This window comes from Haliotis rufescens, unplaced genomic scaffold (genome assembly GCF_023055435.1).
Source record: "Haliotis rufescens isolate VD_foot unplaced genomic scaffold, xgHalRufe1.0.p SCAF_49, whole genome shotgun sequence".
Classification (NCBI taxonomy): Eukaryota; Metazoa; Mollusca; class Gastropoda; order Lepetellida; family Haliotidae; genus Haliotis; species Haliotis rufescens.
In genome coordinates this window covers 2,570,561-2,590,973 of record NW_025964212.1, presented here as the reverse complement: position 1 = coordinate 2,590,973, position 20,413 = coordinate 2,570,561, and the positions used below count along the sequence as shown (strand labels likewise).

General features: G+C 40.4%; 2 protein-coding genes across 3 annotated transcripts in view; one reads left to right on the top strand and one right to left on the bottom strand.

Annotated features, from left to right (window-relative positions):
- The window catches only part of LOC124115683 (centrosomal protein of 162 kDa-like), a 50,200-nt gene extending 44,266 nt beyond the window's left edge, over positions 1–5,934 (bottom strand). For both annotated transcript variants that reach the window (XM_048383497.1, XM_048383498.1), the window contains exons 1-3: positions 5,616–5,934; positions 4,074–4,203; positions 2,884–3,029 (exon numbers count right to left, since the gene is read on the bottom strand). In XM_048383497.1, coding sequence (XP_048239454.1) covers positions 2,884–3,029; positions 4,074–4,203; positions 5,616–5,675 — 336 coding nt within the window. In that variant the 5' untranslated portion in view covers positions 5,676–5,934. The remainder of the gene's footprint in view (positions 1–2,883; positions 3,030–4,073; positions 4,204–5,615) is intronic.
- Positions 5,935–15,518: 9,584 nt separating this feature from the next.
- On the top strand, positions 15,519–20,053 carry LOC124115678 (NXPE family member 3-like). The gene is made up of 4 exons (XM_048383489.1): positions 15,519–15,670; positions 17,542–18,186; positions 18,426–18,487; positions 20,010–20,053. Exons 1-4 carry the CDS (start codon positions 15,576–15,578, stop codon positions 20,051–20,053), a joined length of 846 nt encoding a protein of 281 aa, XP_048239446.1. The 5' UTR covers positions 15,519–15,575.
- Positions 20,054–20,413: the final 360 nt, after the last annotated feature.

The following is a 20,413-nucleotide window of genomic DNA, read 5'->3' as shown; positions in this document are numbered from 1 at the left end:
TGGAGGTGACAGTTCGAGTCTCATGTGGATTGGATGGTAGGAGGCAGTCTAGTCAAGGTATAGGCCTGCAGAATCACTGAATGGAGCCAGGAGACCATGAGATGAGGTGAGGTGAAATTGGGTTTACGTCGCGTCCAAGATTATGGCACTTATATAGTGGGGGGCACGGGTGGCCCAGTCGTCTAAGGCGCCGCGATTTGCTGTGCAGAGTTGCGTCCCTTGGGCACGCCAGAAACCTATGATTGTGGGTTCGAATCCAGGTTCGCCCCGATTATGTTTCTAGGTTTGTCAGCACCATACCCGTGCTCGTGGGTTTCACCGAAGTGGTTAACGTCTGAGACCTGCATCACTTCGGGCTTTCCTCCCACATTAAGCTGACACGCCGTGATATAACTGGAATACTGTTAAAAGCGGCGTTAAACCAAACTCACTCACTCACTTATATAGCGACGTGCATGTGTGTGTGGCTGCTTGTACTAGTCCGGACTGATGCCGATTTATAGTGCTAGCTCACTGAGATACCATGCCGCAGTTTAACATGAATACCCCACTCAGACACAGTATACTGACTCCGAGCCGACCAGTCCTTGTTTTAGCCCCTTAATGTCGAGCGCCAGACAGGGTAACAACAAGTACCATCTTTTAAACGTCTTTTGGTATGACGCGGCCGGGGATCGAACCCGGGACCTTCCGCTCTCCGGGCGGACGCTCTACCACAAGACCACAGAGGCGACCAGGAGACCATGATACATGATACTTTCATGGAAGCTGCCGTGGAGAGTGGGATGTAGAGTCTCTTCCTGGAACATTGTAGTGTTGCAGAGGCCATCGGGTAAATGTGGAGGGCTCTGACCGGGTATAAGGATGGATGCCAACAAAGGCATGGTGAACAGCTAATCTGGTGGGCCCAGAAGTTAATTCTTTGCAATGAAGTCCCAACGAAGTTGCAGGTAGACCTTCCCATGGTGCAGCCACTCAAACTGGACTTCCATGACGTCAAGAGAATGTAACTTGAGCAACTGTAGCAAAGGCCTGGAGAAAAATGTCTTCAAAGTGACATGTTCAAATCTCTTTTCTTCCAAGAGTTCATAGTCTTTTGAAGTCAGATGGAATAGAATTACATTGAGGTCCCAAGTAGGAGGACTTGTAACAGTGGGTCAGTGACATTCGTGTTGATTGCAGTAAATGTTTCAAAATCGACATTGTTGTTTCTTTTTATTTGATATCAAATTCCATCCATTTTAGCTATAATAACGGTAACGCTATTTTTCAGGGCATTATCATTTGCAGAAGCCCTCGGTCTTTTCAACTGCCCTCCTTCGTCGGGCAGTTAATGGAAGACCTCGGGCTTCTGTAAATGATAATGCCCTGAAAAATAGCGTTACCCTTATATTAGTGGAGGTGCGATACACTCCAGTGATGGCTGCACTTTTTGAATAACCAACCAGTGAGTGAGTGAGTGAGTGAGTGAGTATGGTTTTACGCCGCTTTTAGCAATATTCCAGCAATATCACGGCGGGGTACACCAGAAATGGGCTTCACACATTGTACCCATGTCGGGAATCGAGCCCGGGTCTTCGGCGTGAACCAACCAGTGACTTCTGGAGTGGAGGCAAACACAGAGATGGAGGATGTCCGGCGATAGGTGCAGCAGGTGTGAGGGAGGCTGGAGAAGATCAGCTCGCAGGGGAGAGGATGGAGTCTTCTTTCTGCGGTGTTTACCAATACTGTGAACCAACTTCCAGCTGGCCAATGAGGTGTAACAAAAAGCAGTTGAAGTTGGTTGGGGGTTGCTGCCTTTTGAAGTACCCGAGGAAGAAGGTATTTCAGGGGAAAGGCGTAAGTGTTGAGATTCTTCCACGAGATGGCCAGAGTGTCATGGTGGATCACATATTGATGATGTACCAAACTAATGAGATGTTGTCCGACTGGATCATGAGCTGCGATGCACAGAGTGAGTGAGTGAGTTAGGTTTAACGCCGCTTTTAACATTATTCCAGTTATATCACGGCGTGTCAGCTTAATGTGGGAGGAAAGCCCGAAGTGATGCAGGTCTCAGACGTTTACCACTTCGGTGAAACCCACGAGCACGGGTATGGTGCTGACAAACCTAGAAACATAATCGGGGCGAACCAGGATTCGAACCCACAATCATAGGTTTCTGGCGTGCCCAAGGGAGGCAACTCTGCACAGCGAATCGCGGCGCCTTAGACGACTGGGCCACCCGTGCCCCCTGCGATGCACAGAGGATCTCAGCCAGAATTCTAAGTTGTTGATATGGAGCCTCTTGGGTTTCTTAGATGAAGAAGGCCCATGTTCCTTATCTCTAGGCAGAAAATAATTAGTTGCGAAAAGCTTCCTCTGGTGAGTGGGAACACTGTAAGAAGCAATGAGTTACACACACCCCGGCAGTCACAGCAAAGATCGTGTAGATCTGCTGCAGAACTGGTTTGTCTGCAACTTTTTACAGGCCGGGCGTTTATCAATGTCTGTTACCATAATTCACCACAGAATGTTGATTAGGTGTACAAGGAAGCTAAGAAAGAGAATGACCTGGCATAAGGTGATCAAAGTGCTTAGGTCAGGTTGTACAGTGTGTGACCCATTTGTTTCCGTAGAGACCATGGTAATACTGGGATGTGTTTGAGTGCGACGTTTTTTGAAGCTGGAAACTTTGTTCAAGGGCGTTTCTACACGAAGATGGAAAGAAGAAGGAGAAATGCATAGTGTGAGATAGGATAAGTTTGAAATGACATTATTTATCTTAAATCAAAGATTTCATATCTGAATCTGTAAATATCAAACTACCAGGACTATAACAGTTGACTCGTTTGGTTTTCCCGGGCAGGAAATCATTGCTTAGCATCTGTACCCCAAACTCACATCTTTCTTTCTGACACGTGTCTTCTCCTGCTTGGATTTCACCTTCCCAACTCCAGTCTTTCCACCTTTAGCCGACTTCTCAGATGAACTCTTTTTTTCAGGGCTTTTCTTTGTCTTCATGAAACTCTTCCCACTTGCTGTCAAACCTAAAATTGATAATCCTCCTTAATAACAGAAAGAAGTCAACTCTAGTACTATCTATCGCACTGTCATTACAAAGTATATATGTCGCGGGTTCAGCCAACGATGTAATTGAGGGAACTGAGGTGGTGAAGATGGGTTATGAAAGGATTTATCACCTGTAAAAAGATATAAATGACATCAACATGAATTGATGAGCTAAGGGAGAAAGAATGTCTCCCTCGGCAATGGCGTGACATAAAGTGGCATTTGAAAGTGTCCACGTCACACCCCAGGTATCAGCACGAGATACTGCTGGTAAGACAACCAGGAGGAAGATTGAGAGATGAAGCGTCCGGAAAATGAAACAAAGATAACTCTTGGCAAGTAACCCTAAATATATCTGGCGACATATAATTACCGTTAACACAATAAACAGTTAATTACCATGATTAGTATATATTTCAACTAAAATCTCCTAAAAATGAAGACATGATTGGGCTAGCAGACTCTATAAAGTTTCTCGACTGTCACAGTTTTGTTGAAATTGAAAATATTTTTAAATTTATTATGATAATTTTCTTTCACTGGTCATAGCTCACCTGATGGATGAATCCTATAATTTCTTTTCAATTATCACATATCACTGGAGGTGTAATGATACGGTGGGGGTCATGCTACAATACCTATCCTGATACTACTTGTGCAATGCGCTTCATAACCTGAAGTACTTTTATTTCAAAAGTTGATATTCCTTATTGTATTTTACTCCTAACTTTTAGAGATCAAAGAAAGGGTATTGTAGGGCAGAAACATATAGACTTAAGGGCAATGAATTATGTTATTTATACCTGGAAATACTAGAGAATCTGCATAAGCTGGTTGTTGAACATTTCTTTTGTTATTATTCACAGGTTTTAAAAAATCGACACCACTACAGCTTGTACTGTAATTATATATCTCAATACTGGGATTATTTACCAATAGATTTATTGTATTGTATCCCTGTCTCAGGATACAAACCTGTATCATAAATACATTGTACTGAGCAGCAACATCCTGTGTCTGACCTGAGCCAAGTTTCTTGTCTTGGTCATCTTCATCCAGCCACCACGGCTTGGCCTCCCTCTTCTTCCTTGCCTCAGCTATCTTGGAAGACTTCTTCTGCAATGTCTCAAATGACTCATCTGAAGAAACTGACTGAAAAAGAAAGACTTGGGTGTAACTTTAAAATCCAATTTTGAACAGTATTTCAGTCAAGTGAAGCATGTCAGCATATTTTTGCAGGGTTTCATCTAGGCTGCGTTCCTGTGGCATTTATGCATCATTGTAATAATTAATGCATCAAAACCGGATATTGTGGGCCCTTGGGCGCATTACGTATGTGTGATGTCTAAATCGTTTTACACAATCACTTTCCAATTAAAAGTTAGTCTGAGTTTAAGTTAACTTCCGGGTCACACATAAGCTTGGTTTGTTATATGTTTTTCTGATTGATTAATAGTCTTTCTAATGACCAATGAAATGCTTTCATAAAGTTTCGTATCATTCTGAGATTGTGCAGTAACAAACGTCATTGTCCTGTTTTTGATAAGTGTTCTCAGCATCATGCCATTATTATTGTTCATGACAAGATGATATTATATCAGTGTTCCCGTTTACCGGTAATAACCAGTAAAATTAGGCTTGGGCTGGTTTAGAGTTGCCAGTCCATCGGGACTGACATAATGCTTTAACATGGGTTTGTGGCAGTATTGCCCCAAGACCCGGTGGGTAGCCAGGTGTGCGGATGCTATGGCCGATTTTTTTAAAGTACTTATTCAATAAAGGTTCTTGGTGATTCAGATTTCAAACCAGCTTCCCAAAGTTCCCAGCATGACTTATTGACACAACTCTGCACAGTCAATTGTGCATGTATGTAAAACAAATTAATCTTGGTAAGCAATCCAACAAACTTATTTAAGGCAATGGTTAAGATATTTAAGGTGTAATATTGTAAATTATTACCATGCGCAATAAAACCATTCGATTTCTTTCGTACAAAGTTACCATTTCGAGTTGCTCACATTTTATTAAATTTAAGTTTACAAATTAATTTTCAGGACATTAGCTGAAAGTGGGAGAAGGTTACTGCCAGTCATGTTTTCAGACAATATTGAAAAAAGTTATTGTCTTTCAGTTCTCTCAACTAATTTTTCATTCAAAATTAGTATTATAAAAAAACCCAATCTAATTGCCATTAACATGATTTAGGCATTATCACTACATATTGTTCATGTTGCAGTGAAATATCTGTTGAAATGTAATTCATGTCCATCACACATGCATCTAGGTATAAATTGATAAGTTATGTTTGTATCCTGCTGTCCAGCATTGAATGCCCAGTTCAATCTTTATTTCAACCTTCATAATAAATGAATGCCTAGTTAATTAAATTAACCTCCAAGTTTGTCACAAAACATTTCTCTTCTGTCAGAATTCACCATTTAGTTTTTACCCCTAATGTTTACAAGTTGTAATACGGATTGTTATTAATATCAATAACGAAGCAATACGACAGTCTGGTTTAATGATAAGTGTTCTCAGCATCATGCCATTTTTATAATGCGTACCTGTTTCAGGAACACTTCAAACTGGTCATCTAATTCCTCCTTCGTGAATCTCCGTGACATGGTGAAATCTAGCTTCCAGAGTATACTTCTTTTAAGATTTTATACAAAAGCCTCAAAATCGAGAATCTGCATTGCCTAAAGCTTGGTTGCTTATTTCCATGACAGTGCGTTGTAAATAAAATTCAACTGTGTGTATCAAACGTCTCGTTTACTAATTGTTACTAATGCTTAAAATTAAATAAATGTTTTAAACCCAAAACAAATCAACGGAACTCAAAATGTGTCGGTGCTTGTCTTAAAACTTTCCGCCATTTTGAAACAAGCGTCCCAAAGCTCTAAACACTGTATATCATTTTCATCTACAACATTGAAGGAGATGCGAAGCCTATGCAATGAAAAGAGCTGACATTGGTTGCTGGCAAGCCAATCTCCACGCAGTGTCACGCTAAAGCGATCGTAGCACGCGATGTAATAGAGTCTCCCTCCGATCGTGCTCAGAAAGAGCTTTACCCACAGGACCATGTGACTAATTATAACAATAAAAAATTTAAAAAGTCGCAAAAATAATGACAGACGAGGCTCGTCTATGATTTTTTGCGACTCTTTTTATTTTTATTGTTATAATTAGTTAGATGGTCCAGTGCTTTACCCTACTATGGTTTGGATACTTGCCTATAGATTGTCTATGGAATGGGATCACTGGAATGACTAGACAGTAAACAATACACAAATGAGTTTTTTTTTCAAACAAAACGTGTGAAGAATGTTAGAAATAAGAGATATACCTCTGAAATAAAATGGAATCAGTATGTGGGTTCTCGATGATACCGAAATCATTTGTTTCACTTCAATTTTGTATTTTATTTATTTATTTCAAATCTGACCGAATGTTTAAAACAAGCCCTATAGAACCAATATATTGGTCTTCTTAGTTCCTTCAACCAGTTCATCATATCTATTATATACTATGTAACAAATGTTATATTTGGGATATCACAAAGTGACGATTAGGTGTCTCGCTCTGGCAGTGTTGGTTGAAATCCCGGATCGGACTCAACCCCAAAAGTACAGTACTTTACTAAGAAAGTGTTATCCCAAACATAGCATTTGTTACATTTGACCACTTTATAAATGGCATAGTGCGTTCAGATATACTATGCATTAAATCTTCAGCTTTACACGTGACACAAGACCATGTCTGCGTTTAGTGAGATGAGGCCTATATATTCTTTTGTCTGATATATCAATAGGTAAGACCACTACAAACTAATAAATTATTCTTGGTATTTTTCGTGTATGTATGCTAGTGTGGTGGTTTTAGCTATGTTTGGGTCGGTTTGTTTGTTTATTAGGCTAGCTAGTGTTGTGTCTATTTTGTCTTTTTTTGGTATTTTAAGTTTGGGGGTTAATATATTTGATTGTTTGCAGTTTTGTTTAAGATTGTTTATTTGGTGTTCGTTTAGGTAGTTGGTTATCCTTTGGGATATTGGGGTAAGTAGGGGGTGTTTACGAGCTAGAGCTTGGTTATTGGGGCTGATGTTTTTGTTTATTAAGTTTTGGATGAGAGGGTTGGATTGGGACGCGGCCCAGAAGTTTAAGCTTAGCTGTTACCTACGCAGACTTAGTGGCATTTCTCCTGTTAAGGCCTGAAGTGAAGCGTAGGAGGTGCCATGTTGGGTCCGTGTGTCGTTGTTTTAGAGCCTGATATTGGATTGAGTCTAGCTTTTTAGATAGAGAGTTGTTTAGGGTGTTGGAAATGGCGCAGCCGTAGTCTAGTTTTGATCTTTCATTCTTTGATATGCAGAATGAGAGGAGGGTATCTTATCTTTGGAGGCCCCCAGTTAGAGCCAGTTGGGCATCTTATCGTGTTTAGGTCTTCACTGTATTTAGTTGTTAGGTTTTGGATGTGAGCATCCAAGGAGAGATGTTCATCGAAAATAAGTCCTAAGAATTTGGTTTGTTTTTGAAATTTGATTGTTTGGTTGTTCAGCTGGGGGATTGGAGAGGCGGGTTTCATGTTTTTATGTTTAAATACTATTCCTGGGTTTTTTTCTGAGTTAAGGGAGAAGCCCCAATTGTCAGCCCATTGTTGTATTTTGTTAAGAGATTTTTGGAGTACATTTTGGGCCATTTTGATGCCTTTAGTGCGGATCCAGAGGTTTTCATCATCCGCGAATTTTGATGTGTTTATTTTAGGGGATAGGCCCTCGAATAGATCATTTATCATTACAATGAAGAGTGTGGGGCTGAGGATACTGCCCTGGGGAGTGCCATTTTGTAGGGTTCTATTGGTCCGATAGCGTTTAGTCTATACCCACGGTTATTTTACGATTGTTCAGGAAGTCCTGGATGTAGTTTATTATCTGACCTTTGAGTCCTATTTTTTAAGTATTATTATTCCTCCTGCGGCTCTTTCTGTTTTGGGTTTGGCTCGATCAGTTCTGACTGAGTTATAGTTCGGTAGAGTGAATTTTTTATTTTTTGGCGAATTTAGTTTCCTGTATACAAGCAATATGCGGGCCTTTATTTCGTTTAAATTTAGCTTTTAGTTCATGGCCGTGGGAGTTTAGTCCGTTGGCATTCCACTGAAATATATTTAGACCTTCCATTACTTGGGGCTAAGCGGTTGGTTGTTTGGATTTGATTTTTAGATTTAGGTTTAGATTTTCTCGGTTGCTACCGTTATGCCTAGGTTAAAGGCATTGTAGTTTAGTGTTGTTGATTTAGCCTATGTGGAAGGATTTTGAGCTAGCATTTGGATTTATTTCTTTAAGCATGTAAGCGAGAAGGAGTGTTAAGTTATTTAGTTTGTTGTTTGTTAGCGTATCTTATTTTGTTGTTGTTGTTGTTGTTGTTGTTGGTGTTTTTTTTGTTTTTTGTTGTTGTTTTTTTCGGTTTGGTTAGTTTTAGTTTCGTCACACTCCATGGGGGTGGTTTGCGTGCTTGGTTGCGTTTGTGTGTTGGGTCTGTCTGTGGTATCCCTGCTGTCTGAGTTTTCGGGTTGTGCTTGCTTGGGTTTGGTTGTAGCTGCCATGGTGGCTGTGGCCATGGTGTGTTTGGTGTTTTGTTGTGTTGTTGGTGGTGGGGTTGCGATTTGGTTTGCGTGCGGGTGTGGATGTAGTGGCTGTTGGTGGTAAGGGGGAGAATTGGGAGTGGGTGTGTGGATGGTGCGAGGGTTGGGTGTTTTGAGTGCAGGGCGTGGTCATTGCTAAGCTTGAAACGACGGAACAGAAACATAAACTCCTGAAGGCGAAGAAAAGCCTGAAGAGCAGTAAGGACTTCCCCCGTGTGTATATTGACAGTGCTATGTCGCAGGAAGATCTCATCGAGCGGTCGAACCTTCAGGCGGTCATCAAAGAGATTGGGGTGGACAAGAAGCTGAGATTCCAGGGTAGGAGGCTGGTGAATATCCGAGCATAGGACAGATTGCGGCTCGGGCTATGGAACAGTTGTGGGTGGTCGTTAAATGACTCTGTAAATAAACAGTTTAGGGAATCTGTGCTGGAGAAAAGTAACTGCGATGTGTTCGGGGTCTGTGAAACTTTCTTAAAGGATCTGAATAGTATCTCTGTGAAAGGATATTCCTGGTTTGGTAAAAACAGAGGCCAGCGCGACCCTAGGGCGACACGGGCCTCGGGAGGAGTCGGTGCCTTTTTTAAAAAGTCACTTTTACAATGTTTTAATGTGCACATTTTAGATGATGATACGGATGATATTATCTGGTTTAGACTATCGCATAAGTCTGTGAAAGCTTTTATTTTGGTGTTGTGTGTGTGTTATTTACCACCCACTGGTTCATCCAGGCTAAGCGATGCTGAAAGTTTTTTCGAAACATTGCTTGAAAAGTATTATTTGTATCAAAATGAAGGTTTCACAATTATTTGTGGGGACTTTAATGCACGGGTGGGGTCACAAAGAGACTATATAGCCGGGGTAGACGAGGTGCCCGACAGAGATGTCATAGACCATACCGATAATTCTCATGGTTCTCTATTTTTAGATTTTCTCATTAACTGCAATCTGTGTATGTTAAATGGCCGTATTGTAAATCATGACTATACAATATCTTAAAAATGGATGTTCGGTCGTAGACTATATTGTGACCCCACATGAGAACTTACCTTTGTTTACTGATGTTAATGTCACGAGAATGACACGCTTTGTTGACGCCTGGTTTGTCCCTGGTGTCATCCCTGATCACTCCGTTATTACTTGTGATGTGAGGATTCCTAGTGAGGTCAGAAGTCCTCGGTGTGATGAACCTTTACCTGATTACTATAGCCGTAAGAAATATAAACAAAGTGGGATTGATGACAATCTTTTTGACGATACGAGTACAACACTTGTCTCTGATTCTATCCGTAGAATTGAGTTTAATTTATCAGTACAACAAGATGTTAATGCTGCATATGAGGAGTTCTTAACTTGTTTATACTCTGAGCTAGACAGTAAAGTTGGCACGTATGTAAGTAAAACGAAAACGTCTAACAAGAAATCCCTCCGTAAACCTTATTGGTGTGCAGAGCTTTAGTCTGCCTTGGACCTAGTAGTTGATAGTGAACGTCTATGGCTCAGATGTAAGAATGTCTCTCAGGCATTAAAACACGTCTTTGTCTCTAATCGTAAATCTTTTGATAAGCTGCATAGAAAATTCAAACGCTCCTTTCAGTTAGAACGTCAGCAGCGACTGTTGCATAAATACAAAGCTAGATAGCAGAGATTTTTGGAAACTTATTGGTAGGATTGGCTTAGCTTCCGATCGGGATTCTGTCATTCCATGGGAGATAATCCAGGGAGACGCGGTTGTCACCGATAAGTCGCGGGTTTTAGATACATGGAAATGTGAGTATAGCTCGTTGTTTAACGCTGATCCAGTGGGTGTATTTGATGAATCTTTCTATGATCAGATCAAGGACGAGTTAAGCAACATGGTTGTTGACCCCCCCCCCCCCCCCCCCTCAGGTATAGATGTAGATGTAAACATTCTGCAGGCCCCTATATCACGCAATGAGGTAGTACGCTCTGTTAGCCGCTCTAAGTGTGGTAAGGCCGTAGGCTGTGACCATATACCTGCAGAGGCACTTAAGAATGATACTTGTGTTGACATTCTGCACCGGATTTTTACTTACTGCTTCGAGAATAATGTTTGTCCAGATATTTGGCATGAAAGTATAATAACGCCTATTAAGAAACCGGGTAGTGACCCCAGAGATCCCCTCGGCTATCGTGGTATATCACTACTTTCCATTCCCTGTAAGATATATTCAGATATACTAAACTCTCGTTTCACAAGTTGGCTAGAAGATAATGACATACTGGCTGAGGAGCAAAATGGATTTCGAAGTAAGGTAATACTATTGAGCACATATACACTTTGTTTTCAGTAATTAATAACAGGAAATCTTCTAAGTCCTCTACATTTGTCTGTTATATCCATGAAGGCCTTTGACCGTGTTAATCGAGACTGCTTATGGTACAAACTGATGAAGTTAGGAATTAATGGTAAATTTTATTCTGCTGTCCATAAAGTCTTTATATGACAACAGTGTATCCCGTGTATCGGTAAATGATCGGCTTACTGACGGGTTTGATATACAGAGCGGTGTCAGGCAGGGATGTGTCTTGTCTCCATCACTATTCTCAGTATTCATTAATGACCTGGCCCATGAGATAAACAATCTAAAATGCGGTGTAGATCTAGACATTGGTGGTAGTCTCCTCAGTCTGTTCATGTATGCTGATGACATAGCATTAATTGCGCCAAATGAACATTCATTACAATCAATGCTTCACTGTGTTGCTGATTGGTGTAAGAGATGGCGAATTCAAGTTAATACCAGCAAAACTAAAGTAACTGTACATTATCGGCCACCATCTGTGAAACGAACATCATTTAAGTTTCAGTGTGGCAATGACAACATTGACATATGTTCATCATACAAATATCTTGGTTTATGGCTAGAAGAACATATAAATTTGAATTCTACAGCCAAAGAAATCGCCAAATCCGCGAGTAGAGCTCTTGGTGTAATTATGAGTAAATTTAAACTATTTGGATGAATGCCATATGACGTATATAATACGCTATTTAATAATCTTGTTCAACCAATTTTATCATATGGCTCAGTTATTTTTGGCAATCGAGAATTCAGTTGTATAAACGCAGTTCAAAATAAAGCTTGTCGTTTCTTTCTCGGGGTGGGTAAATATACTCCAAATTTAGCTGTCCGGGGCGAGATGGGTTGGCCTGCTCAGCTTCCTAAACAGAAAATAGAAGTTTTCCGATTTTGGAGAAAGATAAACTCTGTTCCGCCATCTAGACTTCACCGATTCGAAATTGGTCTCTTACCTTCCGCAAATCATGTGATAAGACAGTTAATGCAATGTTTATATCACTACAACTTCCATCTATGGATTTGTTTAATTTCTCTATTTGTGAATTCCATCTAATCACACGCACAATAACTATTGGGGTAGGGGTTATTTTACCATTTCTGTTTGAAGTAATTCTGTGAGTGCTAGCGATTGTAGGTTGGGGGTACATGTCCTGATTTTCATTTGCCTCTTTAGTATATATTTTCAGGTCTTCGTTAGTTTCTTTAGGATTAACCCTAATTACTCCTCGGGTGAAGAGCTGCCACTTTGGGGTTTGGTGGGTTACTGTAAATTGAAATATTTGGGTGATTTTTTTAGCGGCGTTAAATGAGTCCTGGTTGGGGAAGATAATTTGGAATCCTTTATGTGCCTGTATGATTTTATCAAAGTGGATGTTTTGCTCCTTGAACCATATCCCTATTTTATTTGCTGTGAGTGATTTGGAGAGTACGTTTACGGGGCCGTCTGCGCAAAAGTAGAGAGAGCGATGGTAGTTAGGATGGATGCAGGAGAGATGGAGGGTGTGGTGTTGGAGGTGTCCAGTTTGCGTTTTTTTCCGGTTTATTGTTGGAGTGGGCGAATGGGCTGTTTTGGTGGGGGAGGCGACTGGTTTTTTTAGCCGTATTCGTCAGGTATGAGTGCGTCGAGTGCCCGCTCGAAAGTGTTATGTGCTTCCGAGGGTGTGGTGTGAGTCGGTTTGGTGGAAGTCTGACTGAATGATGTTGCGAATGTCGGACATGTTGATGCTGGTATTGAGTTTGGGTGAGAGGATGTAGTGAGTGAGTTTGTATGTGGTGAGTAGTGGTACGTGAGTGGTGTTTGGAGGGGTGTTTGAGCTTCCTCCTTTTGCTGGCTATCAGTGGAAACTGTGCTGGCTTGGGAGGCTTTGCTGGGTGTGGATGGCTTGGCGGCTGTAGCACTTGGGTGGCTTGGAAGGCTGGAGAGGTTTTGCTAGTTTGGAGTACAAACTGCTACTGGAAATTCAACCCTTGAAGTAATAATGATATAGCTTTCATCCTCTGTGCAATCCACTCTGTTGGCTTATCTGCGAAGCGCACGAGAGCATGTTACAAATCACATCGCGGCATCCCGTACAAACCAATCCAAGCTCAGCACAAATCGATTTCAACACTTTCAAGTGATTATGATAAAGAAGTCACCGCCAATGCAATCACCTCCGACTGCTAATCCGCTCTGTATATTTGACAATAAAGTCTACCCACATATCAAGCACCGCGCCAGGAAAAGTACCAGACGCCTCAATCGCTTACCCGTCCAATATCCTTGCAAGGAGAGTAAGGACTCCCGCTAACAGTGAGGAGTACTAATTAAACATCCCAATAATGTAACACGCCACTATATCAGTTTTATTTGTAATTTGCTAATAATATTGATCGGCATTTTGCACATACAAAATAATTATAGAACAATACACAATACTTCATTTTGCACATATACAATATATATACACGAATACATAACAATTATCTCCCTTTACTAATATATAAAAAAATAATTAATTTTTGGATATATCATATACTCACACGCAAAAGAAACGCAAGTGGTTTTAAGCAGATAGGTAACAAACACCGAACCATATATTGATACGAGCTTTAGCCTGTAGTGAAGCCTGATGGTGTTATCAATATTTTTGGTTGCATTTTGGAAGCCCCGATTAAAAACGAAACATAAAAATCGAATCGCCAAAACGCACCATTTCAATGAATAAGTGGGTATCATGCACCCATTTCTCGCGAAATCGAAAATGCACGAACTGTCACGAACTGTAGTTGGTATAAAACTGTGGCCGATTCTTGGACCTACCACTCCTTGGTCAACAATGCCACGCCTAACTCAAATTCAGAGAAACCAGGCTATCGGACGTTTGGAAGCTGGAGAGTCTGTCCAAGATGTTGCCCGTCATTTCAACGTTAACAAAACCACAATTTACCGTCTCCTGCATCGATACAATGCTACGCAGACCACAGATGACCTTCCTCGGAGCGGTCGTCCTAGGGTCACCACACCTCGACAATATCGGCAGATTACCCAACACCAGCGACATCCGTTTCTAACTGTAAAGTGCTCGACAGACCATAGGAACACATAATCGACACATTAGCCGGGACACTGTGATCCGACGTCTCCGTTCCAACAACCTCAGATGTCGCCGACCAGCACGTCGTCCTGTTCTCCAGCCACGGTATCGACAAGCACGACTTCAGTGGGCACAGGGTCATCGCAATTGGCGTCATCGTGAGTGGAGGCGTCTCTTCTTCTCTGATGAAAGTCGCTTTTCTGTCTCCCATGCAGACGGAAGAGTCAGAATTTGACGGCGTCGAGGTGATCGTTTCGCTGACAGAAACGTTGTGGAAAGGGATCCATGGGTTGGACCTAGCGTCATGATATGGGCAAGGATTGGACTTAATGCGAGACTTGGACCCATGTGCTTTCTGAATGTTGTCAAGGTCGGGGACACGGCGTCACTGCTCAGCGGTATATCGACCAAGTGATCAAACCCCACGTTGTTCCATTTTTTGCACAACATCAACAACACATTTTCCAGCAGGACAACGCTCGTCCCCATGTTGCCAGAGCTACCATGGCCTTTCTGCAACAACACAACATCCGTGTTCTACCGTGGCCGGCCCTCAGCCCTGATCTGAGCCCCATCGAACACTTGTTGGATGAGGTTGAAAGGCGTCTGCACAATGTGCGCCCAGCCCCTACAACTGCCGATGAACTACGCACAGCTGCTCTGGATGTGTGCAGGGGGATCCCTAGGGCCTTCACAAATCGTCTGATCCACTCAATGTACAGGAGATGTGTGGCAGTGATCAATGCTAATGGTGGTCACACCAGATATTGTCGGACATTTTGGGTATTGACCCGAAACTGTGTAAGCCCTTAACATTTGAAAAAAAACAATTATGTCATCTGCCTTTTAATCCATTTAAATGGCTTCAGTCAATGATTTTTCAATCCTGCCCTATTAGTATGTCTTGTCTTTACTGTTGAAAATAAATAACATGTATACTGCATACTCGACTTGCGTTTCTTTTGCGTGTGAGTATATATACATAATTGTATATTTTTGTATATGTCATAAATACAAACTTGTATATTTTGTATATCTCATCATTCCATCTTTCCACAGCATATACAAGCTTGTATTTGTGGATTGTTTTTGCAGTGTTTGTGCAAGTGGGCCCTGGTGTCAGAGACCATATAATAGATTATATGGTCTCTGCTGGTGTTCACAAAGAGTGTAAACAGGTTAATCCCCATCGGAAGCCCCTGTCACTCACACCATTTGCATAAACACATTATGCTCACATAAGTACATTGTATTGGCAGAATGGACAAACCCAACATGAACAAGTAGAAATTTGCAAAGGCCTAGGTTGGGAACCTGTTACGAGAACACACGTTTTGTACAGCTAGGCCCCTATGAACATTCGCTCAAACGCGCCAATACCATTAAAACCGGAGCGGAGATTGCCTGTAAAACACAGGTTGAGTCAAACGTGGCAACGGAGTTGCAACAATACCAGTTTGTCGTCATTTGAAGGCCAATACTTAGCCATGAAGAAAATCCAAATATGTGCTACTGTCTGTTTCATTATGACTGCACTTACCGTATATCTCCATTTGAACTGGAATACATTCAGACTTTCACAGTAAGTATCACTGCATTTGATTGTTATTCCGATCAAAGTATCTACCCACTAAGTTGGTTTTATCTCACCACGACTGACGGTCCTAGTGAGCTTAATTCCCCTGTCTGTTCTTCTGTCTGTCCGTCCGTATTTTATCTTTTGATTCAATGGACCAGCCGAAACATATAAAACAAGCGAGGAGCATTGTACAAAAACATTCAGTTACCTTAGTTATTTAAAATAAAGCAATTTGTGAAAATCCGTTTGTAATCTTCTTCTCAGAAACCACAATGTCTAGGATTGTGAAACACTGATACGCTGCAACGAAATACCATTGAATTAGTTCGTTGTTAGTCCTGGTGGTACATGTTTATGTGTTATGCAAGTGTCCGTGAATCTGATTTGCACATCTAATTTCTATATACATGTATATTATAATTTCTATGTACATGTACATGTATATTATACGTGATATCGATATTTGACTTATAGCCTGATGATATGCCCTTTAATAAACTTGTTTAAATTCTAAACATGTTTAAAGGTGTTTTAAACTCGAAACATGTTTTTTTGTTATTGGGATATTGTGTTAAGGGGATGTTTAGGCTAAGTATGTTACAAACTTTTATTAACAGACACACTTCCATTGCACTTTACCTGATAGACAACCACATTGAAAAAATATTTATTTACGGACATAAACAACCATTTATTTCCAAAGGCAATAACACTGTGTATATAACTGGCCAGTAGAGGGCCATAACACAAATGTTTTATATTTGCGATATTGTTAATGTCATCTTCATCTGGCCATGTGTTTCACGGTGCAATTAAATTCTCTGTAAATACATTTCCTCGCACCAAAGACGTCATCTTCTCAGAAACTATTGAACCAATGAAGCTAGAACTATACATGCCTGTTCGTACCAATGATTCCAATCCAATTTTGTTCCGATTTTCTTTGTGACGCCATATTAAAATAAACTTTTTGTGGTTATTTTTGTTCTATATTTAATGACCTTTTTTGTATGGTAAGTTAAAGGGACTCGACTAACACGGAATGTTGTTTCGCATTACTTTACATTTTGACCTTCGTCAACACACACAAATAGAGCAGATGAAAAAACACACAAATAGAACAGACGAAAACACACACAATTAAAACAGATGAAAATACACACAAATAGAACAGATGAAAAAACACACAAATAGATCAGATGAAAACACACACCAACAGAAAAGATGAAAACACAGACAAATAGAACAGATGAAAACACACATAAACAGAACAGATGAAAACATACACAAATAGATCTAGATCAGACGAAAATACACACAAATACTAGTAGATCAGATGAAAATACACACAAATAGAACAGATGAAAACACACAAATAGAGCATATGAAAGCACACACAAATAGATCAGATAAAAACACACACAAATAGAACAGATGAAAACACACACAAATAGAAAAGATGAAAATACCCACAAATAGAACAGATGAAAACACACAAATAGAACAGATGAAAACACACACAAATAGAACAGATGAAAATACACACAAATAGAACAGATGAAAATACACACAAATAGAACAGATGAAAACATACACAAATAGAAAAGATGAAAAAACACACAAATAGAAAAGATAAGAAAAACCCCACACAAATAGAACAGATGAAAACACACACAAATAGATCAGATGAAAACACACACATATAGAAAAGATGAAACACACACAAACAGAACAGAAACCTCTTTCAAAGTATAGATCTCCTTCATCTATGAAGCACTATTTTGACTTATATACAGTATTTATATCAGTATGGCGATTATCTGGATCTGCTAGATGATTGATGTATTGATGGTATGCCATTGATAATATTTCAGGGGCTACTTTCCAACAAGAGGAACGACCTATCTGACAGAGGAGGTAATGCGTTATGGACTGGTCATTGTGCCTTCATTATGTGCAAATGCGAACAAATCCCGTGTGTCGCTCAACCACGCCCATAAAGTCTACAGTTTAGGAGAGCAGATTCAAGTGCAAGTAGATCTGTATGATTTGTATGGTAACCGCAAGTTAACGGGAGGTGACTTTCTGAGAGTCTGGATGGAGAACCCAGAGACAGCAGCTTCCGTTTCCTGTCTGGTGTCGGACCACAATAACGGAAGTTACACTGCTCTGCTCAGAGCCGTATGGTCAGGAAGCGCTACAATTAAGGCATTCATTGCCACGAGGAGGGAGGAGGTAGTTCTCAACTATATGATATACCAACAGCATGGCAGTCTCTGGACGACTTTAGCTGAATTCCGGGCAAACAATCAAACAGATGCAACCGCGTGTTCAGTTAGACAAGAGAATTCCTTGAAGACAAACGAGTGGTGTAATTTCACGAATGAGAACAATGGCGACAGTTGGTACTGTAAGAAGTCCAAAATCAAGCAGTTAACATGTGATACGTGGTCGCATTCGTTTAGTGCAAATGGAATTAGCTTTCTTCTTAATGACACTGAGAGAAACATTATTGGTTTGTATGTATATTTATTTTTAACTATTTCTCTTTTAATACCATGGTATGATCGTTAGGTATAAAGCTGCTTTGAACGGTATGTTACATATTTTACTTACTATGAGAGGAAATCCCAGAAGTCGTTGATATGAAACTTGACATGTGCCATTTTTAATTATTACCTTATTTATAACATCTATGTTTTGTGACTGACAGAGTAACTTTAACCAAACAAATAAATATGTTTTATTCCTAATACAGGTCTGTGGCAGCTTTAAAACAAGATGTTTTACAGAGTTCAGTGAGGGTGTCAGTTAGAGGAGGTAAGCATGTGTTGCGTTTGAAATACCACTCACTGGACAAATCATTCATTCATAGTGTTGACAGGAGGCATACAATTGTATCACTCACTGGACAAATCACTCATTCATAGTGTTGACAGGAGGCATACAATTGTATCACTCACTGGACAGATCATTCATTCATAGTGTTGACAGGAGGCATACAGTTGTGTCACTCACTGGACAAATCATTCATTCATAGTGTTGACAGGAGGGATACAGTTGTGTCACTCACTTGACAAATCATTCATTCATAGGGTTGACAGGAGGCATACAGTTGTGTCACTCACTTGACAAATCATTCATTCATAGTGTTGACAGGAGGCATACAGTTGTGTCACTCACTGGACAAATCTTTCATTCATAGTGTTGACAGGAGGCATACAATTGTGTCACTCATTGGGCAAATCTTTCATTCATAGTGTTGACAGGAGGGATACAATTGTGTCACTCACTGGACAAAGCATTCCTTTATAGTGTTGACAGGAGGCATACAATTGTATCACTCACTGGACAAATCATTCATTCATAGTGTTGACAGGAGGGATACAATTGTATCACTCACTGGGCAAATCTTTCATTCATAGTGTTGACAGGAGGCATACAATTGTGTCACTCACTGGACAAATCTTTCATTCATAGTGTTGACAGGAGGCATACAATTGTGTCATTCACTTGACAAATCTTTCATTCATAGTGTTGACAGGAGGGATACAGTTGTGTCACTCACTGGACAAATCATTCATTCATAGTGTTGGCAAGAGGCATACAGTTGTGTCACTCACTGGACAAATCTTTCATTCATAGTGTTGACAGGAGGCATACAATTGTGTCACTCACTGGACAAATCTTTCATTCATAGTGTTGACAGGAGGCATACAATTGTGTCATTCACTTGACAAATCTTTCATTCATAGTGTTGACAGGAGGGATACAATTGTGTCACTCACTGGACAAATCATTCATTCATAGTGTTGACAGGAGGGATACAATTGTGTCACTCACTGGACAAATCATTCATTCATAGTGTTGACAGGAGGCATACAATTATATCACTCACTGGACAAATCTTTCATTCATAGTGTTGGCAAGAGGCATACAGTTGTGTCACTCACTGGGCAAATCTTTCATTCATAGTGTTGACAGGAGGCATACAGTTGTGTCACTCACTGGACAAATCATTCATTCATAGTGTTGACAGGAGGGATACAATTGTGTCACTCACTGGACAAATCATTCATTCATAGTGTGGACAGGAGGCATACAGTTGTGTCACTCATTGGACAAATCATTCATTCATAGTGTTGACAGGGGGCATACAATTGTGTCACTCACTGGACAAATCCCTCATTCATAGTGTTGACAGGAGGCATATAGTTGTGTCACTTACTAGACAACTCACTCATTCATAGTGTTGACAGGAGGCATATAGTTGTGTCACTTACTAGACAACTCACTGATCAGGTAATCAGGTGATTACATGAGATGAGTATCGTTCCACCAGTTCGGGACACAATGACACACAATCAGCAAGGTCACAAGTTGTGACTAACCGTCCCTGAGAAGCATTGCTCAATGATGACCTATTCTCACCTAGAACCTTCTGGCACCGCACTGCAAAGACAATACATTGTAACATGTATCCATATAGGACTCCGAGGACATAGAAACATAAGATATGATTAGGATCCGGACATGTACAATTATCTCCAAAGAAAACAAACACGAACTTGAAGTAATAATTTTCGCATCACTGGGTGGTAGATATATCCCTTTCATAAATGTGACCTAGGATTAATTGAGGACGAGTATCACTTTTTACTAGTATGTCCGCATTATGATGAACTAAGAAAAGTATATTTACCAAAATATTTTCATGTAAACCGTTGTACATTTAAGTTTAAACTA

Excerpts from the sequence above, each read along its gene's own strand:
- LOC124115678 (XM_048383489.1), top strand. The coding sequence starts at position 15,576 with ATGAAGAAAATCCAAATATGTGCTACTGTCTGTTTCATTATGACTGCA. Across the intron at positions 18,187-18,425 it reads GAGAGAAACATTATTGGTTT|GTCTGTGGCAGCTTTAAAAC; the intron begins GTATGTATATTT and ends TTCCTAATACAG. Across the intron at positions 18,488-20,009 it reads GAGGGTGTCAGTTAGAGGAG|TTCGGGACACAATGACACAC; the intron begins GTAAGCATGTGT and ends TCGTTCCACCAG.